Source organism: Molothrus aeneus, chromosome 10 (assembly GCF_037042795.1).
Source record: "Molothrus aeneus isolate 106 chromosome 10, BPBGC_Maene_1.0, whole genome shotgun sequence".
NCBI lineage: Eukaryota > Metazoa > Chordata > Aves > Passeriformes > Icteridae > Molothrus > Molothrus aeneus.
This window is the reverse complement of record NC_089655.1, coordinates 18,819,670-18,836,261: the sequence shown is the minus strand read 5'-3', so window position 1 is coordinate 18,836,261 and position 16,592 is coordinate 18,819,670. Positions and strand designations below refer to the sequence as shown.

The following is a 16,592-nucleotide window of genomic DNA, read 5'->3' as shown; positions in this document are numbered from 1 at the left end:
GCTCTCAAATCCAAAAATTGCCTTCTGAAAGAGGTACCTTGTGGTCTTTAGTTTGCATTTTTCACTTTTTCTGTGTGATGTATCCTTTGACTTCAAGATGAAAAACCTTATTGAATTAGAGAAAAATGTCTAGAACATTTAATTAGAGTGAAGGAAAGCCTATTGAATGTGTAAACAGATACAATTCATAAGCAAAAAGAAGCTAAGCAATGGATAAGTTAAAAAGTCGCTGAAAGTTATTTATGTAAATTTCAGTTTAGGTTTTGTCAACAAATAATTAGAAAATGAGAAAACTACTTTCTCTCAAGTCTAGAAAACAGCATGGTCAAAGGTGTGACATGCTAGAAAGGGACTGGGGAAAAAAAGGTTTCTCTCTGTGTGTCTGTATTAGTAAAGAAGTGATTTTAATAACTTGTGTTTTAGTGGATGTTGATTCCAGTTCTCTTTAAATGGTGTAGGAAATCAGAATAGGATATGCTTATAAAGCCAGGTGTGGTTTTTTTGGTTGTGCTGGTTTTTTGCTTGGTTTGGTTTGTTGTTTTTTGGTTTTATTTTTTTAACCCAAGCATATAACCTAGTGTCATTACCTGGAGAACATGAAAATGTTAAAAAGGAAAAAACTTGCTTCTGGTTAAGTGTATTTCATTGTCCAAGTGGTGAGAAAATGATATTAATTTAAATGATGGAGAAGAGCTAAACTGTGTTTTCAAATGTCTTCATGATACTAAGAATGATTTTGGTGTACTGATGTCCTTGCCAGGATCACGAATAAGAAGTTTCTTTTATCCAAATCATTCTGAAAAGCCTGCCTTTACTCAGGAGCCTTGAAAACCTATCTTAGCTGTTGCAAAGGTTTCACCTCTGGTCTTTGGTCTGTACAATTCTTTGAGAAGTGACAGAGCAGTGCCAGCAGTAAATGACACTATGGTGACCTGCACCTACAGGCTGAAGGCTGAGTGTAAAGGGGAGAAACTTCAGTGTCACAAATTATTGGCTTTTACCATTTGAAAGAAGGGAAGAGTTCTTGGATCTGCTGCTTTTCATGTGGTTTGTTTGTTACGAGCAGCTTCTACAGCAGCAGCTATTCCTGACCATTACAAATGGAATAGGAACCCTGAAAAAATGCAGTGTTTGATGCTGAGGCTGAGGTCACAGGCCTGAGAGAAGTGAAGCTCCCAGCTGGGACTGGGGTCACGACTGGGAGCACTCAGTGCCAGTGGCTGTGCTAAAGAGCTAAGGGTGTATTGGAGGAACAAACTGCTGGCTTTCTGACCCTCATCTTCCCCTACATGCAGGATTTGCCTCCCCTTGCCCATTGATTTGGGTCTTCATTTCTTGGAGTATAGCTCACAAAGTTAGTGGCAGCAGCATAATTATGGCAGAAGAGACTAAGGTGAAAATCTTGATGCTTTCAGACAGACAACGGGCTAAGAGATAATGACATAAAGCCAAGAGTCTCAGAATGGGAAGTGATTCAGGAAGCTGGTGTGAAACTCAAGCCCATGTATGGCCCAGGATACACTGGCATGAAGAACCTGGGGAATAGCTGCTACCTCAATGCTGTCATGCAAGCCATTTTCAGCATCCCAGAGTTCCAGCGAGCGTAAGTAGCTCCAAACTACCTCTTGTCACTAGCTGCTGCATTCATCAATTTGTTATTTTTCTAAGAAAAATGGTGGTTTAATTTTTGTCTCGCCTGCAAACAGGTCTCTTTCAGTCAGTTCAGTGGCTGCTTAAAGGATTTAGTGGTTGTTTTGGTCTGTTCTGGAAAAGGCTGGAACACAAAACCCAATCTGCCTTCAAAATAAAAACAAACTATCTCAACATCAGTGGTGAGAAATCATTTGCCACCTTGGATATTTGATGTCTGAGTCTCTGCTTTTTTATATACAGATGCACATATATCTCTGCTAATATGCACATCATCAATGTCACATTAGGGGGTTTGTACTGGCCCATAGAGTCATTCTGTGTGATTTGTGCCAAAAACTGGGACAACATGTTGATATTGATCCATGCTAGTGAAAAACACTGCAGCTCTTGCATGCAGGTCTGGCTAAGGGGGGAAGCTATAAGAGGCACATTTTAATTAAAATTTAAAAAAATAGTGGCAAGAATAGTGTAAATGTATTCTTCCACTGAATAATTAAGAGAGTAAAAGGACCAAAGCACAACAGAAAGATATGAAATACTCCTGACTGATCAAAGCTGAACACATCATTCCAAAGAAAGAAGCCTTTTTATAAAGGACAGTCCATGGTTTGAAATAAAATTCAGACTGCCCATTCCTTCCAAAGCAGCACTACTGTATGTGCTGGAAGTGAAGCTTTTAGATTTTGGAAAACCTCCCAGGTTTTCATGTTAGAAATTGCCTTCTGGAGAGGAAGAGGGAGAAAACTTGTGTTTATTTTCTTTGTTAGCCATATGGAGTACAATCTGTGGGTTCATTAAGTGCCAGCTCTTCTACCTCCACTGTTGAAAAATATCAAAATGGACTTTATTAGGGAAGATCATTTTCCACAGCATGGTTATGGAGTTACCTGGAGGACTTAGTGTCATCAAAATAGTGGAGATCTTGATGAGAGAGGGACCAGCACCATGGCCATACCTACCCAGCCTGTTTTTTCCTGTGCTCAAGGGTAGCCAATGCTCAGAGAGTGCTGCTGAATGCTTCACTTTCCAACAGGCTGGCTAGAGCAATGTTTCCCTCAGTGTTATCAGAATTGCTTCTCTTGTGAAACTCAATAGAAATGTTCTTTTTACATATCTTTGTCCTGGTACAAACCTAAATTTACTTGGTTACGTTGGTTGGGAGTAAAAGGTGCACTGGTTCTTAACTCAGCTCTGTGGTTTTGACCAACACCATCCTGCAGCTTTTGCAAGATTAAGGAACAGAATGTAAATTCCAGATGAACAACACAGCAGTATTCTTTATAGCTGGAAGCTTCCAGATAAAACCTCAATGTCCATTTCTTAATTTCTTTACTATTATTTTTGCATGACTGAAGCACTCATTGAGGGTAGATTGAATCATTAAGCTGCAATATTTGAATGTTTCTGCTTTGTTCTTGCTGCCCAGGTATGTGGGAAACCTTCCACGAATATTTGACTACTCCCCTCTTGATCCAACACAAGATTTCAATACTCAGATGTAAGTGACATTTCTGTTATTTACTTGATCAGGTTAAATAGAATCTAAATGATTTAATGGCAGAGCAAAAGAACACCTTTTCATGAGCTTAGAAGTGAGATATGGCACAGGGAGGTTGAGATTTGACCACTTAGTTGCAATGATGGTAATGATGGTTCATCAAGGAGTCAAAAGCAGTAAGCTTAATTTTTTTTTTTTTTGCTTGAAGTAAGTATCTTCTGTTTTTCTCACATGTTTGTTTCCACCCCTCCACTTTCTTCCTTACAGGGCTAAACTGGGACACGGCCTCCTTTCAGGCCAATACTCTAAGCCACCCATGAAATCTGAGCTCATTGAGCAGGTGATGAAAGAAGAACACAAGGTATTTGCCTGAGTTTGTACAGCCACTGGTAACTAGGTAAAAGTGATATCCTGAGCAAAGGGAACAGGTGCTGGGCTTTGAGGAACACGTGTGGGTCCAGCATGGATGGGATGCTTAGCAAGGTGGAATGTGAAGATTACTAAGTCAGGGATAAATTAGTCAGGCACTATTTGTGCAGTGCATCAAAGCAAGCACTGGTTCTGCTGATAAAGTGCTCTGCTGCTCCAGTGATGAGTGCAAATGTTCTCACAACTTGCAACCAGTGTTTATCTTCTCTGAGGAACAACAACAAACAATGTTATGCAGAGAGTCCTGGAAGCAAACTTCTAAACCCTCTTTAAATTACTGAAAGTATAAATAGCTAAAGAATTGTTTCCAGGGAGTGTCTGACAATACTCCACTTGATTTCAGGAGAAGGTAATGCAAGATTAGGTGGTCCTGGGGGCTTTGGAGGTGGAGGGGCCATGCAGAGCCACAGGAGTAATGCATGCTTCCGCCACTGAGGGATGGTGGTGGTTGCCACAGAAACAGATATTTTCCTCTACCTTCATCTATCAATTATTGATATAGGAATTTCTCCTGAAATCAGAATGCCAATAAGATTTTGGACAGACAGAGCATCTGGTACAGAGTAGTTTGCACAACCTGGAAGTCATGTGTCTCTAAGTAATTGCTTTGTACAGTGGCAATTCAATGTTTTGGAACAGCAAATGAATCCTGCTTGTTCCCATTGAATAAAGTTCAAGGCTTATCAACACTGGGGCAAAGGAATAGTGGGACAGATTTCAGCAAACTCCATATCTTGAGTTATGTGTATTGACTGACCTGCTTTCCTAAACAGGAATGTGACTGGAAAATATTGTGCTGGAAGTTCAAGGATCTGAATCCTTGGAATAAAGCTGCCCCTCCATGTTTAGCTCAGCAGCCACTATTAGATGAGATTTTGAGAACTCTTTAATGACAGATGGGATGAAGCTCTGTCAGGTTGTAGTAGGCATCTACTGACATTTAACAGTACTTGTGTTCATTAGTTCAGTTTAATGAAGCTGAAGTTGCATGCATGAAGCATCCTTATCAAGTAATTCAGAGCATATATTAGGATTTGAAACAGCTTTTACAGCTTTTTTTGCTTGTTTTATTGATGATTTATTTACAGAAAAAGTCAGATATAGATATTTTCTCTATTCATTCACTCTTGGAATACAAATCAATGATTTTTTTTAGGTTGAGGATGCTTTTTTTTTCCTTTTGTTTGCTTAGCATTTTATGCCTTAAATGCTTTCAAGTGCTTCTGCTTTGTGTCTATAATATCAATTATTCATTTAACTTTTATTCCTTTATTTTTTCCCCCTTCTACATGCAAAGAAGTTCCCAATCTTTCTGAGCCTTTGGAATTCATCCAAATTTTTGGGAGTTGTTGCCTGTAAAAGCATTCATATGAGATCTGCAGTGGTCCAGAACAATCTATATTTAGCTAAACTGTTTTGTAACTCTTGATGGGGAAAGTATGCCAGGTATTCAGTAAATATTCGTGGTGCTGTGGAGTTGAAATTTTTCACCACAGAAGTTTAGCTTGGAAATGGCAGCATTTTCCTTGGACTCACTTTAGGATTAAAAAGAGGCTGAATACCTAAAGGGTCATCAGCCAGGGCTTGATTTTCTGCTTTGAGCTTTAACATTTCTTCTGAGTTCAGTTGTTTTTTTTTTCCCTTTTATTGTCCTTGAGGTGAGATTGCAAGATTCAATCCTTTTTTTGCAGACTGTCACACATGGCATGCTCCTCTTCTTCCTGCTCAGGGGGCTGAGTACAAAGTGTATAGGTGGAAGCAAGGCTTGATTCCAAACTCAGTGCATTAAAGAGCATTGTACAGCAGTGTGCCACATTCCTGCTTCTGGCACAGGAAGAAGTTGCAATGTGAGCTGCTTCATGCACTTATCTCCCCAGTCCCAGTTTGGATGAAAGGCAGTTGAGGACACTGAAGCAGTACATAACCCAGGATGCAGAAATCCCCAGAGCATCTCTCTGTCCAAGAGACTCTGTCTCTTCATGGGAGCATTCAGGGATCATCTTAGCCTGATGTGGTTGGTGGTCTACTGCCAAGAATTGAAAAAAGCATTTAAAAATGAGAATCTGCTTCTGATTTCAGTGGGACTAGGAATACTGCACCCTGGTAAAACAAAGAAAAAAATTTACTCTTCCAGTGTGTATTTTATATGGCTTCCATTTCATGCTGCTTTTTCTAATTTTATATTTATATGACAGTGCAAGTGTAGTAAGGAATGAAATTGGCTGAGTTTTTAACAGCCTCTGAGAGCTCCTAAAGGTTATACTTTTGCTTGGATTGTCAAGAAAATTATTTGGCTTTATGAATGGTGAGGGCAAATCTCAGTAATAGATTCTGACCCCTTCAAAAATGTTATTTGAAAGGCTAATAGCTAGTGTTGTCTTGAGGATCTGGAATGGTTGGAGAGGTTCTTAAAGTGGTATAAAGGATTAGAAAGTCAAAACCAGGACTGTCTTGGAAGCCAGAGGTTTTCTAATTTAGGGCAGTTTGCTCAGGTGTAAATGAATGGCCAAAGGCAGTAAGTTATGGTTTTTCAACATGACCATCACCTGCAAATTGCAAATTCATGTCTGCTCTTAACAACTCGCCTGGGAATGCATGCTGCACATATTAGATGTTCTCTGCTTGGTTCTGCACAGCCCTCTGGAAAGGTTTTGTCCTGAGGAAAGCTGCCAGCTGATACACCAAAGTGCTTCAATGCTCTGGCACAAGGTTCTGAAAGCAATATCAAATGTTATGTAACAATGTAGGCTTTCAGCCTTTCTGAAAACTACTAACCTTTAAAAACCTCCAGCAGTCTTTTTAAAATGCCAATTGCCAAAGGACAGGTAGAGTGAGTTCTGCAGGAGCTAAGCCATAAAACATATTCTAAAATCCCCTCAAATCTTGTTTCAGGACTCTTCCCATTTTTATTAAAATAGAAAAATAGATGAAATGGAAGCTATCATTCCTCCAGTGCCAGAAATGGGCCATAGATTGATTTAGTGGAGTAACTTTGAGATATTTGGTTTGTGATTGAATAAAAATCTCTTTTTAAATGGTTTTTCTCTCTTTCATTTAGCCTCAACACAATGGAATATCTCCTCGAATGTTCAAGGCTTTTATAAGTAAAGGCCACCCAGAATTTTCCTCTAATAGACAACAAGATGCACAGGAATTTTTCCTACATCTGATAAATCTAGTAGAGGTGAGAAAACCTGAATTGCTGCTCCTTTTTCTGGTTATATTAGACAGTGAAGCCAAAACTGTTACATGAGTGGCTCATATTTTAGTTAAATTATTTTTAGCCTTAGATATGTAGAAGGTGGGACTAATTACAATGTATTTTGTTATAGAAAACTTTGCTTCCTTAGTGCTTCCTCTTCTTTACTTCAGACTCTTGCATGACCATGAGCAGGGCCAGTGGTGCTGCTAACAAATATAAAGAGGCCAAGCTTCACTGTACAAGCTATAAGATTCATGAACATATGTGACCTTTTAAATTGCTGTTCCTGTTTATCATATTGAAGTGTGCCATGGAATATCAATGAATTGGGTATTATGATTAGTATTGTTATTGTTCCAAATTCATATAATTTTTGGGAGCAAATTAATTACCCTGTCCAGCTGTTTTACAAACCCCAGCTGTATGTTACTGAATCATGGGAGGAAGGATTCCCCTGCTGAAAGCAGAGTGGCTGTTTGTCAGTGGAATATTTCTGTATAAAGCTTTAGTTCCACCAAGCTCCAGCTCAGTGCTGTGTTTGAAGGAGTCATAGTGTGAATTTTAATGCTATCTTTCTGAAAAGGAATTTACAAATACATGCAGTTTTGATGTAAAGCATTTCTTGTCTACCCTTCCTCCCTCATTTCCCATTTTCCCCAAGAATCAAGGCTATTTATTCATGTGTTCAGTCTCTGGATGAAGTTACTCACATTTGTATGCATAATGTTCCACATCCCTAAATGCATGTACTGATTATAGGGGTGGTTAGAAGAGACTTTTCTGTTTCTTGCCTGATAACAGGCATTAACATGAACAACAAAGAGGAGGTATATTATTTGCATGACATTCCCATCTGGATAATGAACTACAAGTTGCTTGTTCTGTTTCAGTGCATATTCAGAGTGGTAGGAGCAACTGTATTTGCTGAGAGGATGCTCCATGTTATTTATCTGAGCTTTCTGACTTTACTGTAACTTGCCACCTTCCTACCTTCTGTTCACCTTGACTCAGTCAGGTTCTTGTATGTTCTCAGGAACATACCCTGCAAGTTCTGTGGGTAGAAAGATGCTGCTGTGAGTGCAGAACTTGTGGATTTTGTTGGTTTTCTCTGTAGGGGACAGAGCTCTGCACACAGTCCAGTGTGAGCTGAGCTGCCAGATCAGTGTCTTTGAGCTTGCCTTAAAACAACCAGCAGCCTTTGGGTTTTCTGGTCGTTTTAGTGATCACCACATGTGGATTCTTTTGCTTCTTTTCTCTGCTAAGATTGGGATTAAATTGGGAGATGGTATTTCTTGTTTGGACTCAGATGTTTATTAGTTGTTACCTATATTATATTCTTACAAGTTGTGAGTTTTACAGTACTTCTGTCTAGCAAGGTAAAAATGAAGATGTATCTTTTTCTCTACAAGGCTTTTTAAGGATAAGCTGTCTAATTAAGAAATGGCACCTAAATTATTTTTACTTTTAAGCTAATAACTAACTACTCATGCTCTGCAATGTGGACTTTTTTTATCTAATTGCACAATACTACTTAAACCTATGGAGAAGAAGAAGGTGAAGAAGAAGAAGGTGAAGAAGAAGGTAAAGAAGAAGGACTAGCTTCTGCTTTAAAACTTTCATTTTGCTTTATATATATTACTACATTATAAAACCTTAAACTCTGGGTTTTCTACTATGTGATGTGACACACTTCTATCCAAACTACACATTCATAATCTCAGTCCTATCATTCAATTTTGGAAGTTTCCTCTACGGCTTCAGGTCAAATGCAGTGTTCTCTTGGGGGTCAGTGTCTGTCAGCACAGAAAGTCTGATGTCCCCAGCAGCCAGGGTTCCAAGAGGCACAGAAGTGACTTGGTGTGCTGTTCCTTTCAGAGGAACCCCGTGGGCTCGGAGAACCCCAGCGATGTTTTCCGGTTCCTGGTGGAGGAGCGCACGCAGTGCTGCCAGTCCAGGAAGGTGCGCTACACCCACAGGGTGGACTACATCATGCAGCTCCCTGTGGCCATGGAGGCAGCCACCAACAAAGGTAAAGGGCAAACTGCTCTGCTTGACCCAGGGATGTGCCACTTTGTGCCCAGACATCCTCACCAGCACTGAATCTCCTTCGTCCTGGACAGTGAAACAGTTTTTGAACGCATCTTCATTATAAAAATGAACTGAACATAGCAGCTAATGAATATCTTTTAAAAACACACACTCACAAAGAACAACTGAAAACCCAAATCTGCTTTCTGTTCTTTAGCAGCAGGTTATAAGATCTAATGTGGTCATAGAGAATAGGAGTATAAGGTACTTTGTAATCTATAAATCTAAAATACACAATTTGGATGTTCTGGGCTTTAGGGGAGGAGGGAAGGAGGATGAAGTGTTGGATGTTGATTTAATAAGCAGGAGTGTTTTTCTCATGCCTGTGAAAAGCACCCTTATTTTTAAAGGAGAAAATGGCTGAGGAGGCTTGAACACCTGGGAGCAGGAGGAAGGCACTGACAAGATGTGGTTGGATCTGCAGTCAGTGGTGAAGAGCCTTGCAGAATAACATAATAAATGTATGCTTGAGGTAGAAGTGAAGGGGACATCTCAGGAACATGAAGGGAGATTTCCTACATAATCTGAACATTTAAAGTATTTTAAAACCAGAAGGTTCTATTTTGATTGTTTGATGAGATCCTACGAAATACCACAAGGAGGAGAATTCTACCTCCTCTTTACCTAGGCTGCAACTCCTTGCACTGGACAAGAAGTTTAAGAGAACTTTTCATTCTTTGTTCATCTGTTCAGTGATGACTCTGTTGCTTTTAAAAGAACATATTATTTCCAGGTAATGACTCAGGAGACAGATTAGTTTGTGAATTTACCATATGGCACTGCTCAGCTTACCAGTGTCAAGACTTTTTCTAGATCATAGATAATCCTGGCCTATCTAAAAAGTCAGATGACACAGATAGACAGCAATGACTTTCCAGCTCAGATTGAGCTCTGATAAAGTGGATGTGTGGCATTACTCTTCACACAGGATTTTGGCTGTCGTGGCAAAGTTTTAATTTCCTGGTATTTCCAGTTCTGTGTTTTCACCGTGAACCTTAGAGAAACCTTAGAGATGTGGCTGTAAGTGTAGCTCCTGACCCCAATGCAGACAAAAAGATTTCATGCCTAGTTAAAAGTACATAAAACTTTTATTGCTAAGTAGGTTGTTGCATTTCTAAAACTTGCAGAAATAAGCCTGATGAGGAACACATAACCCTGACAATGTTCATTAGCTTCTAGTGTTGTGTGTATTTCTCAGATGAATTAATCGCCTATGAACTGAAGAGGCGAGAAGCAGAAGCTGCAAGGAGACCTCTGCCAGAGCTGGTCCGTGCCAAGATCCCATTTAGTGCTTGTCTGCAGGCCTTTTCTGAACCAAGCAATGTAGAGGATTTCTGGAGCAGTGCCCTTCAAGCAAAATCTGCAGGAGTTAAGTAAGTGTGTGTCTGCCTGCCTGTTAAAAACTGTGCTCTGTGCTTATCTTGCTGCCTGGACGTGGTGCAGAGAGAAACACACAAATGCACAGTGAGCTCTGGCATCACATTAGTGTCGGGGCTCATCAATGGGATGTGCAGATCAAGCCTTGCAAGAGTTGTAATGATGAACTGAGCAGGAAATTAATTGTTCTCAATGGTCAGAGTCCAAGAAGTGATGCAGTCTGGTTGTTGAGAACTTGAACTTTAAATGCTTGTAGGGTTGTATCCTTTGTATCAAGCAGCAGTAGCTCATCTCAGTGTGCATGAGGTACTGGGATCTGTGCTGCTGGGGATTCTATTGCCTGATTTCAATGAATTCTGTTTCTTGTCCTTCACAGGACTTCCCGTTTTGCTTCCTTTCCTGAGTACTTAGTGGTGCAGATAAAGAAATTCACCTTTGGCCTTGACTGGATACCCAAAAAGCTTGGTATGTGCTTGTTTTATTTACCTTTCTATCCCAGATAATTAATAAGATGTGCACACTGTAGTGAGGACCTGACTCAAGTAATAAGTTTGTACTGTGAAGGTCCTAATTGAATCTTTTTCCCTTTTACAACAAATCTAACCAATCCATCAGGTCTGTGGAGTTAAAACACAGTTTCATGTAATCTGAGCTGGTTAAATTGTGCTTTGGCATTCCAAATTTCTCTAAGAGCTCTTTGCAGAAGGAGAGTCCTGGCTGTTCCTGTACCTTGAGTACCAGAGTTCCCTCTCTGAAGGCGTAGGTTGCACCATAAGGTCATTTTGCTGGCTGCAGAAGCTTAGCCCATTTCTCTGCTCTTGTAGACGTTTCTATAGACATGCCAGATTTCCTGGATATCACTCACCTTCGGGCCAGGGGGCTCCAGCCAGGAGAAGAGGAACTCCCAGACATTGCTCCTCCCATTGTCATTCCTGATGACCCAAAAGGTATTTACTGACCTACTCTCTCCTGTATTACCCTTTCCTTCTAGCACATGGGGATTCTCTTGAACTATGAACAAAAACCCAGCTCTGTGCTTCTGTCATTGACTCTCAAAACACCCCACAGCCTTTTTTCCTCTCTACTGGACAACTCTAGTTCTTCCAGCTTTCCTCTTTTGGGGATTTATTATAGAATTACAGAGTTTTTTGGGTTGGAAGGGATCTTAAAGATCATCTAGTTCCAGACCCCTTGCCATGGGTAGGGACACTTTTCCCTAGAAGGTTTAATAATTGATGTTGCTTCCTTGACTCTCTCCAGAGAACTTTCAATGCATCCCCATGACTCCCTTGGAGTAAAGCCACTGTGCACTTCCCAGGTCCAGCACAGCACAGCAATACTTAATACACAAAGGACTACAGTTTAAGAGAACAGCTTTCCAGGCATAGGCTAAGACTCTAAATTTTGCTCACTTTAAAAATACAAGAATTGTTAGACCCTAGTAGCTGTGCCTGCATGCACAGTCCTCTTCTCTGGATGTATATGAGCTGCCATTAAAAAAAGCTGTGTCTCAAGGAGAAGATGGCAAACAGCTGATTATAATGTTTGTGGAGAAGAAAGAAAGAGAAGTGATTAAAATGCTGTGCTGGTTTTTTTTTTTCTAATACTGTTTCTTTTGTGCTGAAGTTCAGAAACAAGAATATTAAATATCCTCCTTCTTTATTCCCTGGGTTTCCCTGGAGAATAAATGGTTTATAGCAAGTAAAATCATGTTTTTATGGTGTGACCTTAGACCCAGGTGGCTGCACTTCCCCCCAGATGACTGAAGTTTGAGTGCCTCAGTATTTAATATGAAGCCAGTAATGCAGCTGCTCTCATGACATGAGTGCCCCCATTTGCTTGGATATTTATAATAATGGTGGCAGAATACCATGCTGTATGTATGTGAAAGAAAGCTAGTACCTGAAATTGTGTGCAGAGAAAGGATATGACAAACTTCAATTCCCTAAAGGTTTTAATTCCATCCCTTATTTGTGTAAGTTCCTCACAAAGGCCTGTACCTTCTTACCCTCTTGCTGAATGGACTGACCTCGTTTTAGTGTAAATGCATGGGTGATGGTGCTTTTTTTAAAAGATTCTTGCTTAGGTCAGCCATCAGCTTTATTTCCTACTGGTTTATGGTATCAGTGACACTTTGCTCTGAACTGAGTTAGGGAAAACAATTAGTGAGCAGAAATATCCTTGCTCTATTCATGGCAAAAATATCAGGAAAATAAGGATGAAACTGCCCTGTCTCCATGAGGTCAAATATTTCTATGAGTTTAAAAATATGGAATTGTTTTACCCATATGGATCTACTTAGCCTTTTCCCTGTTTTTTTCCATTGTTAATTTTCAGATCACATGACAAACCATTTCGTGGAGTGTACGTATCTCATTTTTCTACTGCTTAAAAAATTGCTATGCTTTTGCTCAGCTGATGGCTTCTCTCTCCTCATCCTCAGAGATGCATGAAGCCTTGCCCTGCATGCTTCCAAATAAAAGCTGATTTCTGTGCTTGTTCAGTGTTTGCTTTCTTGTGTGCAGTACTCTCTTTGAGGGTTGGTATAGCCAGAATATGAGCTGCTCCTCTGCCTGCTGCTCCTCTGGAGGATCTTGCAGTCCTGGAGGTCACAGCCACTTTATCCTGGCTCCCTCTGCACTCTGATCTCACATAAAGCTGTCTGACCCTGTCATCCAGAGGCTGCCAGATCTGGCAGCTGTTATTTCTCTAACCTGCAACATCCTGCCTTTGAGAGGGGCTTGGTTTTGGCTGCCATCTCTAGCTGAGCTCAGCACCTGACTTCCTCACCCCTTAAAATCCAGCGCTGAGGTATTTTAAAATAAATAGAATCCTGTAGGAATTCATCAAGATTTAATGATCTATGTGAGGATCTGTGTCCCTGCTGAGACAAAAGATTATCAGAAAATCCATAACAACAACTGTAATGCTTTGTATAAGGCTGTTGTCTGATGGCTGTGGGTTTATTGAAGTACTAAACCAATTCCAAGCAATATGTACTGTAATTTATGGCACCATGAGTAACAATAAGAAATATTATGCAATGGATGAAATGAGACTTTTATATTTTAGAAGGTCCTTTCTTGCAGCCCTAGATATTGATGAGTCTTCAGTTATGCAGCTGGCAGAGATGGGCTTTCCTTTGGAGGCATGTCGGAAGGCTGTGTACTATACAGGCAACCTGGGTGCTGAAGTTGCTTTCAACTGGATCATTGCACACATGGAAGAACCAGGTCAGTCACTGGAGGGTGTAAGTTAAACTCAGCTCCTGGTTGTGGATTTTGGCAGTCAGTAGAAATTTTATAATGTGTGACAGAGAAACAGCAACCCCCCCTTCCCCACCTGGGGAACCTGGAGGTGTGAGTGAATTTTCCTAAGCTGCTCCTGGGATGTGCAGATCTTGACCATTATGTGGTGTCCTCTGCCTAGAAGAAGACAACAAACTAAGCTACACCAGAAGTCCTGTCCTCACCACTGGTGTGGGCCAGCTCTGTTTCCACTTTTTGGCTAGGTCCGTGCTCCTAAGGGGGAAGCTGACTTGTGACCAAGTGTAAGTACAAAGAATCCTGTGGTCTGGATGCTTTCCTTCCATATCAGCCTTCTCTAGCTCAGGCTGGAGCATTCATGCCATACTTGGGCTGTCTAGTGATGGACAGGGCTGCTAGATGTTCTCCACTTCCTTGTGTTTCATCTGTGCAAAGTTTGGACTCATGATTCAGCACTGAGTACTCCCTTGCCAGGAAACTTCAGATTTGGTTGAGTTCACGCTTCACCATGAGCTTTTGTGTTGCTTGTGTAAAGGGGGAATGAGTTTCACTTGGGCTTAGCAGACATTTCCAGATATGGAATCAGTTCATTTTACATCTCTGCACTGGGTTGTCTATTATCCTGATGCCATCATTGCTTCCATACCAATCTTTGCTGCTTTCCTGCAGTTGTTTCACTTCTGCAATGTGCTGAGTTATTCCAGTCTGCTCAGAATGAGCACATGCACCTAGATATTTTGTAAAGTGCACATTCATTTTGTTGTTTTTAAGGCTTTCCACACATCTAAGTCTGAATTTAGATGCCAGCAAAATGAACTTACATTGATTTCAGGACTGCTTTTGAGGTCCTGTGTGTTGTTTGTTTGTGTTTGTTGTTGATTTTCTAGTTAAGTGAGGCAAAAGAAGGAACTGATGAATGTTTGTTTGTTCCAGACTTTGCTGAGCCATTGGTCATACCTGCATTTGGAGAAGTTGCTTCCAGTGGGGCAGCTGCTTTAGGAGCTGTAGGGTTAGATAACCAGCCTCCTGAAGAGATGGTTGCAATCATCATTTCCATGGGATTCCAGAGGAATGTGGCAATTCAGGCGCTGAAGGCAACAGTGAGTTCATGGGTTATTGGTAGCACTGGGGCTTTGTTTCATGTTCTGTGCTTTGTGCTTGTGGGTGCTCAGATGCCTTTGAAATGTGTGCAAAAACCCAGTTAGTGGATGGTGAGCCTGGAACTGTCCTGGCAAAGTGTGGGATGCCTTGCTTCTCTGGAGTGGGGAAGGTGCTTTGTGTGCTTCACTGGAATGGCAGTGTGGAAGGCAGTGAGGAAAACATACCTGTTGAAAAATAACCTGGATGCCTGGAGACTGTGTCTGCAAGATAAGAGCAGGGGGCTGTGGGTCTTAATTGTGGGATTATTTCTTTTCCATATGTCAAGCTTTTGCAGAGTGCTTGCTGAATATTGTTTTCCAGGGAGGTAGAGGTATCTTACAATTTTTAAGTGCAATTTTTAAGTAAACATGATCCTTACTCTGTTCAAAGGCTGGTGAGTGGCAGTGTGATGTTAGAGAGTATTAAAGGCTGCTCTTTTGATTGTTTGACTGGCAGAACAACAACTTGGAGCGTGCACTGGAGTGGATCTTCAGCCACCCTGACCCTGAGGAAGAAAGTGACCCTGCTTTGGACACGATGGATATGGAGAACAATGCTAATGCCAATATCCTTGCAGACACAGGGTCAGAGGGACCCAGGATCAAAGATGGCCCTGGAAGTAAGTTCTGCTTCAGCTTAGACCTGGCTGCCATTCTGTTGTGTCACACCCACCCCGTTCATAGAGCTCCTTTCTGTTTTGAAAGTAGTTATTGTGGGTTCTTTTGGACAAGATCCAGACAATTTAATTGCAGTCTTGTTTCTGGGGCTGATACAGCTCTGTGGGCCACTGAGTTCTGTGGGCTGTGTTTGCTCAGAAAACTCTGCTTGGACTCACTGAATAGCAAGAGCCCAAAATTTTTTGCTACCAGAGCACACAAGTCTCTCCTGGCCTAGGTTTACTTTTTGTTCCATTGCTATAAGATAAAAAGACAAAGAAAATCTAGAATGTTTAAATGTTCAGAGGCTGAGCATCCTAAAGACAGCACTGCTGCTACAGACCACCTGAGTTTCTGTCCTCCTGTGGTCTGCTGGACAGTTTGATAATCCCTTCAGCCAAGTTCCTTATTCACAATGTCACAAGTACAGTTGGTGTCCTGCATGTTTTGTTTTCTTTTGGTTGAGATTCTCTGTCACACTGCTGCTAAATAAACCACAAGATGGGGCTAATGTACAGCAGGCAAAGTTGAGAAGAACCTCCTGGAGGTGTCACAGCACTGGAGTACAAAAGCTCAGTGGTGGTGCTAAGGATGTCACAGAAAGTTTTTTGAAGAGTCTTTAGTGATGAGTTCTAATAACTGTAGTATGTTCTAAACTTCTACTTCTGATCTTGAATGTAAAGGTCTAGGAAAAAAAAAATTACCAATTTGATTTTTGTGTCTGTAGTTGCTACTGTTATATTAACATTATAAATATCAACCTTCAGTCTTTTGGAGACATGGGAAACATTGATTTTTGCTAAGTTAAACCCCCCCATCTCCAAACTTGGAATAATTATTTTTGTGGTATTTAGCCTTTATAGACAGAGACCCTTTACTGAGTGCCTGAAATCCTAATAACAAACATGATTCTGTGAAATAGCTCCTCTCCAGCAAAATCCAGGCCCATGTCCTTATGCAATACCCTGAAAGAAGGTATCCTTTTAGTTTTAGTGGTAATTCAGGTGAATGGCATGAATGGGTGGGGATCAAGAACCAGTGCTGAACTCTCCAGACACTTTAAGCATAAAAATTGTCCTTGTGTTAAAGGAAGAGCTTTCTTTCCTGTCCTCTCTTCTATGCTGAAATATAGACTTCTGTGTTTTTCGATTTATAGGAGATCTGTGATCACACATATAGACATAGCTAATTTGTGTGCAGAATGAGCTTCCTGCTTGGCACTTTCTGTGGTGCTCTCTGTGAACTGGGGATGAATCTGCTGTTTTCTTTCCTAGCAGGGGCTG

At 40.9% G+C, this 16,592-nt stretch overlaps 1 protein-coding gene across 1 annotated transcript in view; it reads left to right on the top strand.

Annotated features, from left to right (window-relative positions):
- Positions 1-16,592, top strand: part of USP13 (ubiquitin specific peptidase 13) — a 50,683-nt gene that overhangs the window by 29,129 nt on the left and 4,962 nt on the right. Inside the window, exons 8-19 of the mRNA XM_066556676.1 lie at positions 1,416-1,603; positions 3,080-3,151; positions 3,419-3,512; positions 6,639-6,764; positions 8,658-8,811; positions 10,069-10,243; positions 10,624-10,712; positions 11,072-11,194; positions 12,585-12,611; positions 13,337-13,480; positions 14,447-14,613; positions 15,110-15,272. Of these exons, the coding sequence (XP_066412773.1) occupies positions 1,416-1,603; positions 3,080-3,151; positions 3,419-3,512; positions 6,639-6,764; positions 8,658-8,811; positions 10,069-10,243; positions 10,624-10,712; positions 11,072-11,194; positions 12,585-12,611; positions 13,337-13,480; positions 14,447-14,613; positions 15,110-15,272 (1,522 nt within the window). The remainder of the gene's footprint in view (positions 1-1,415; positions 1,604-3,079; positions 3,152-3,418; positions 3,513-6,638; positions 6,765-8,657; positions 8,812-10,068; positions 10,244-10,623; positions 10,713-11,071; positions 11,195-12,584; positions 12,612-13,336; positions 13,481-14,446; positions 14,614-15,109; positions 15,273-16,592) is intronic.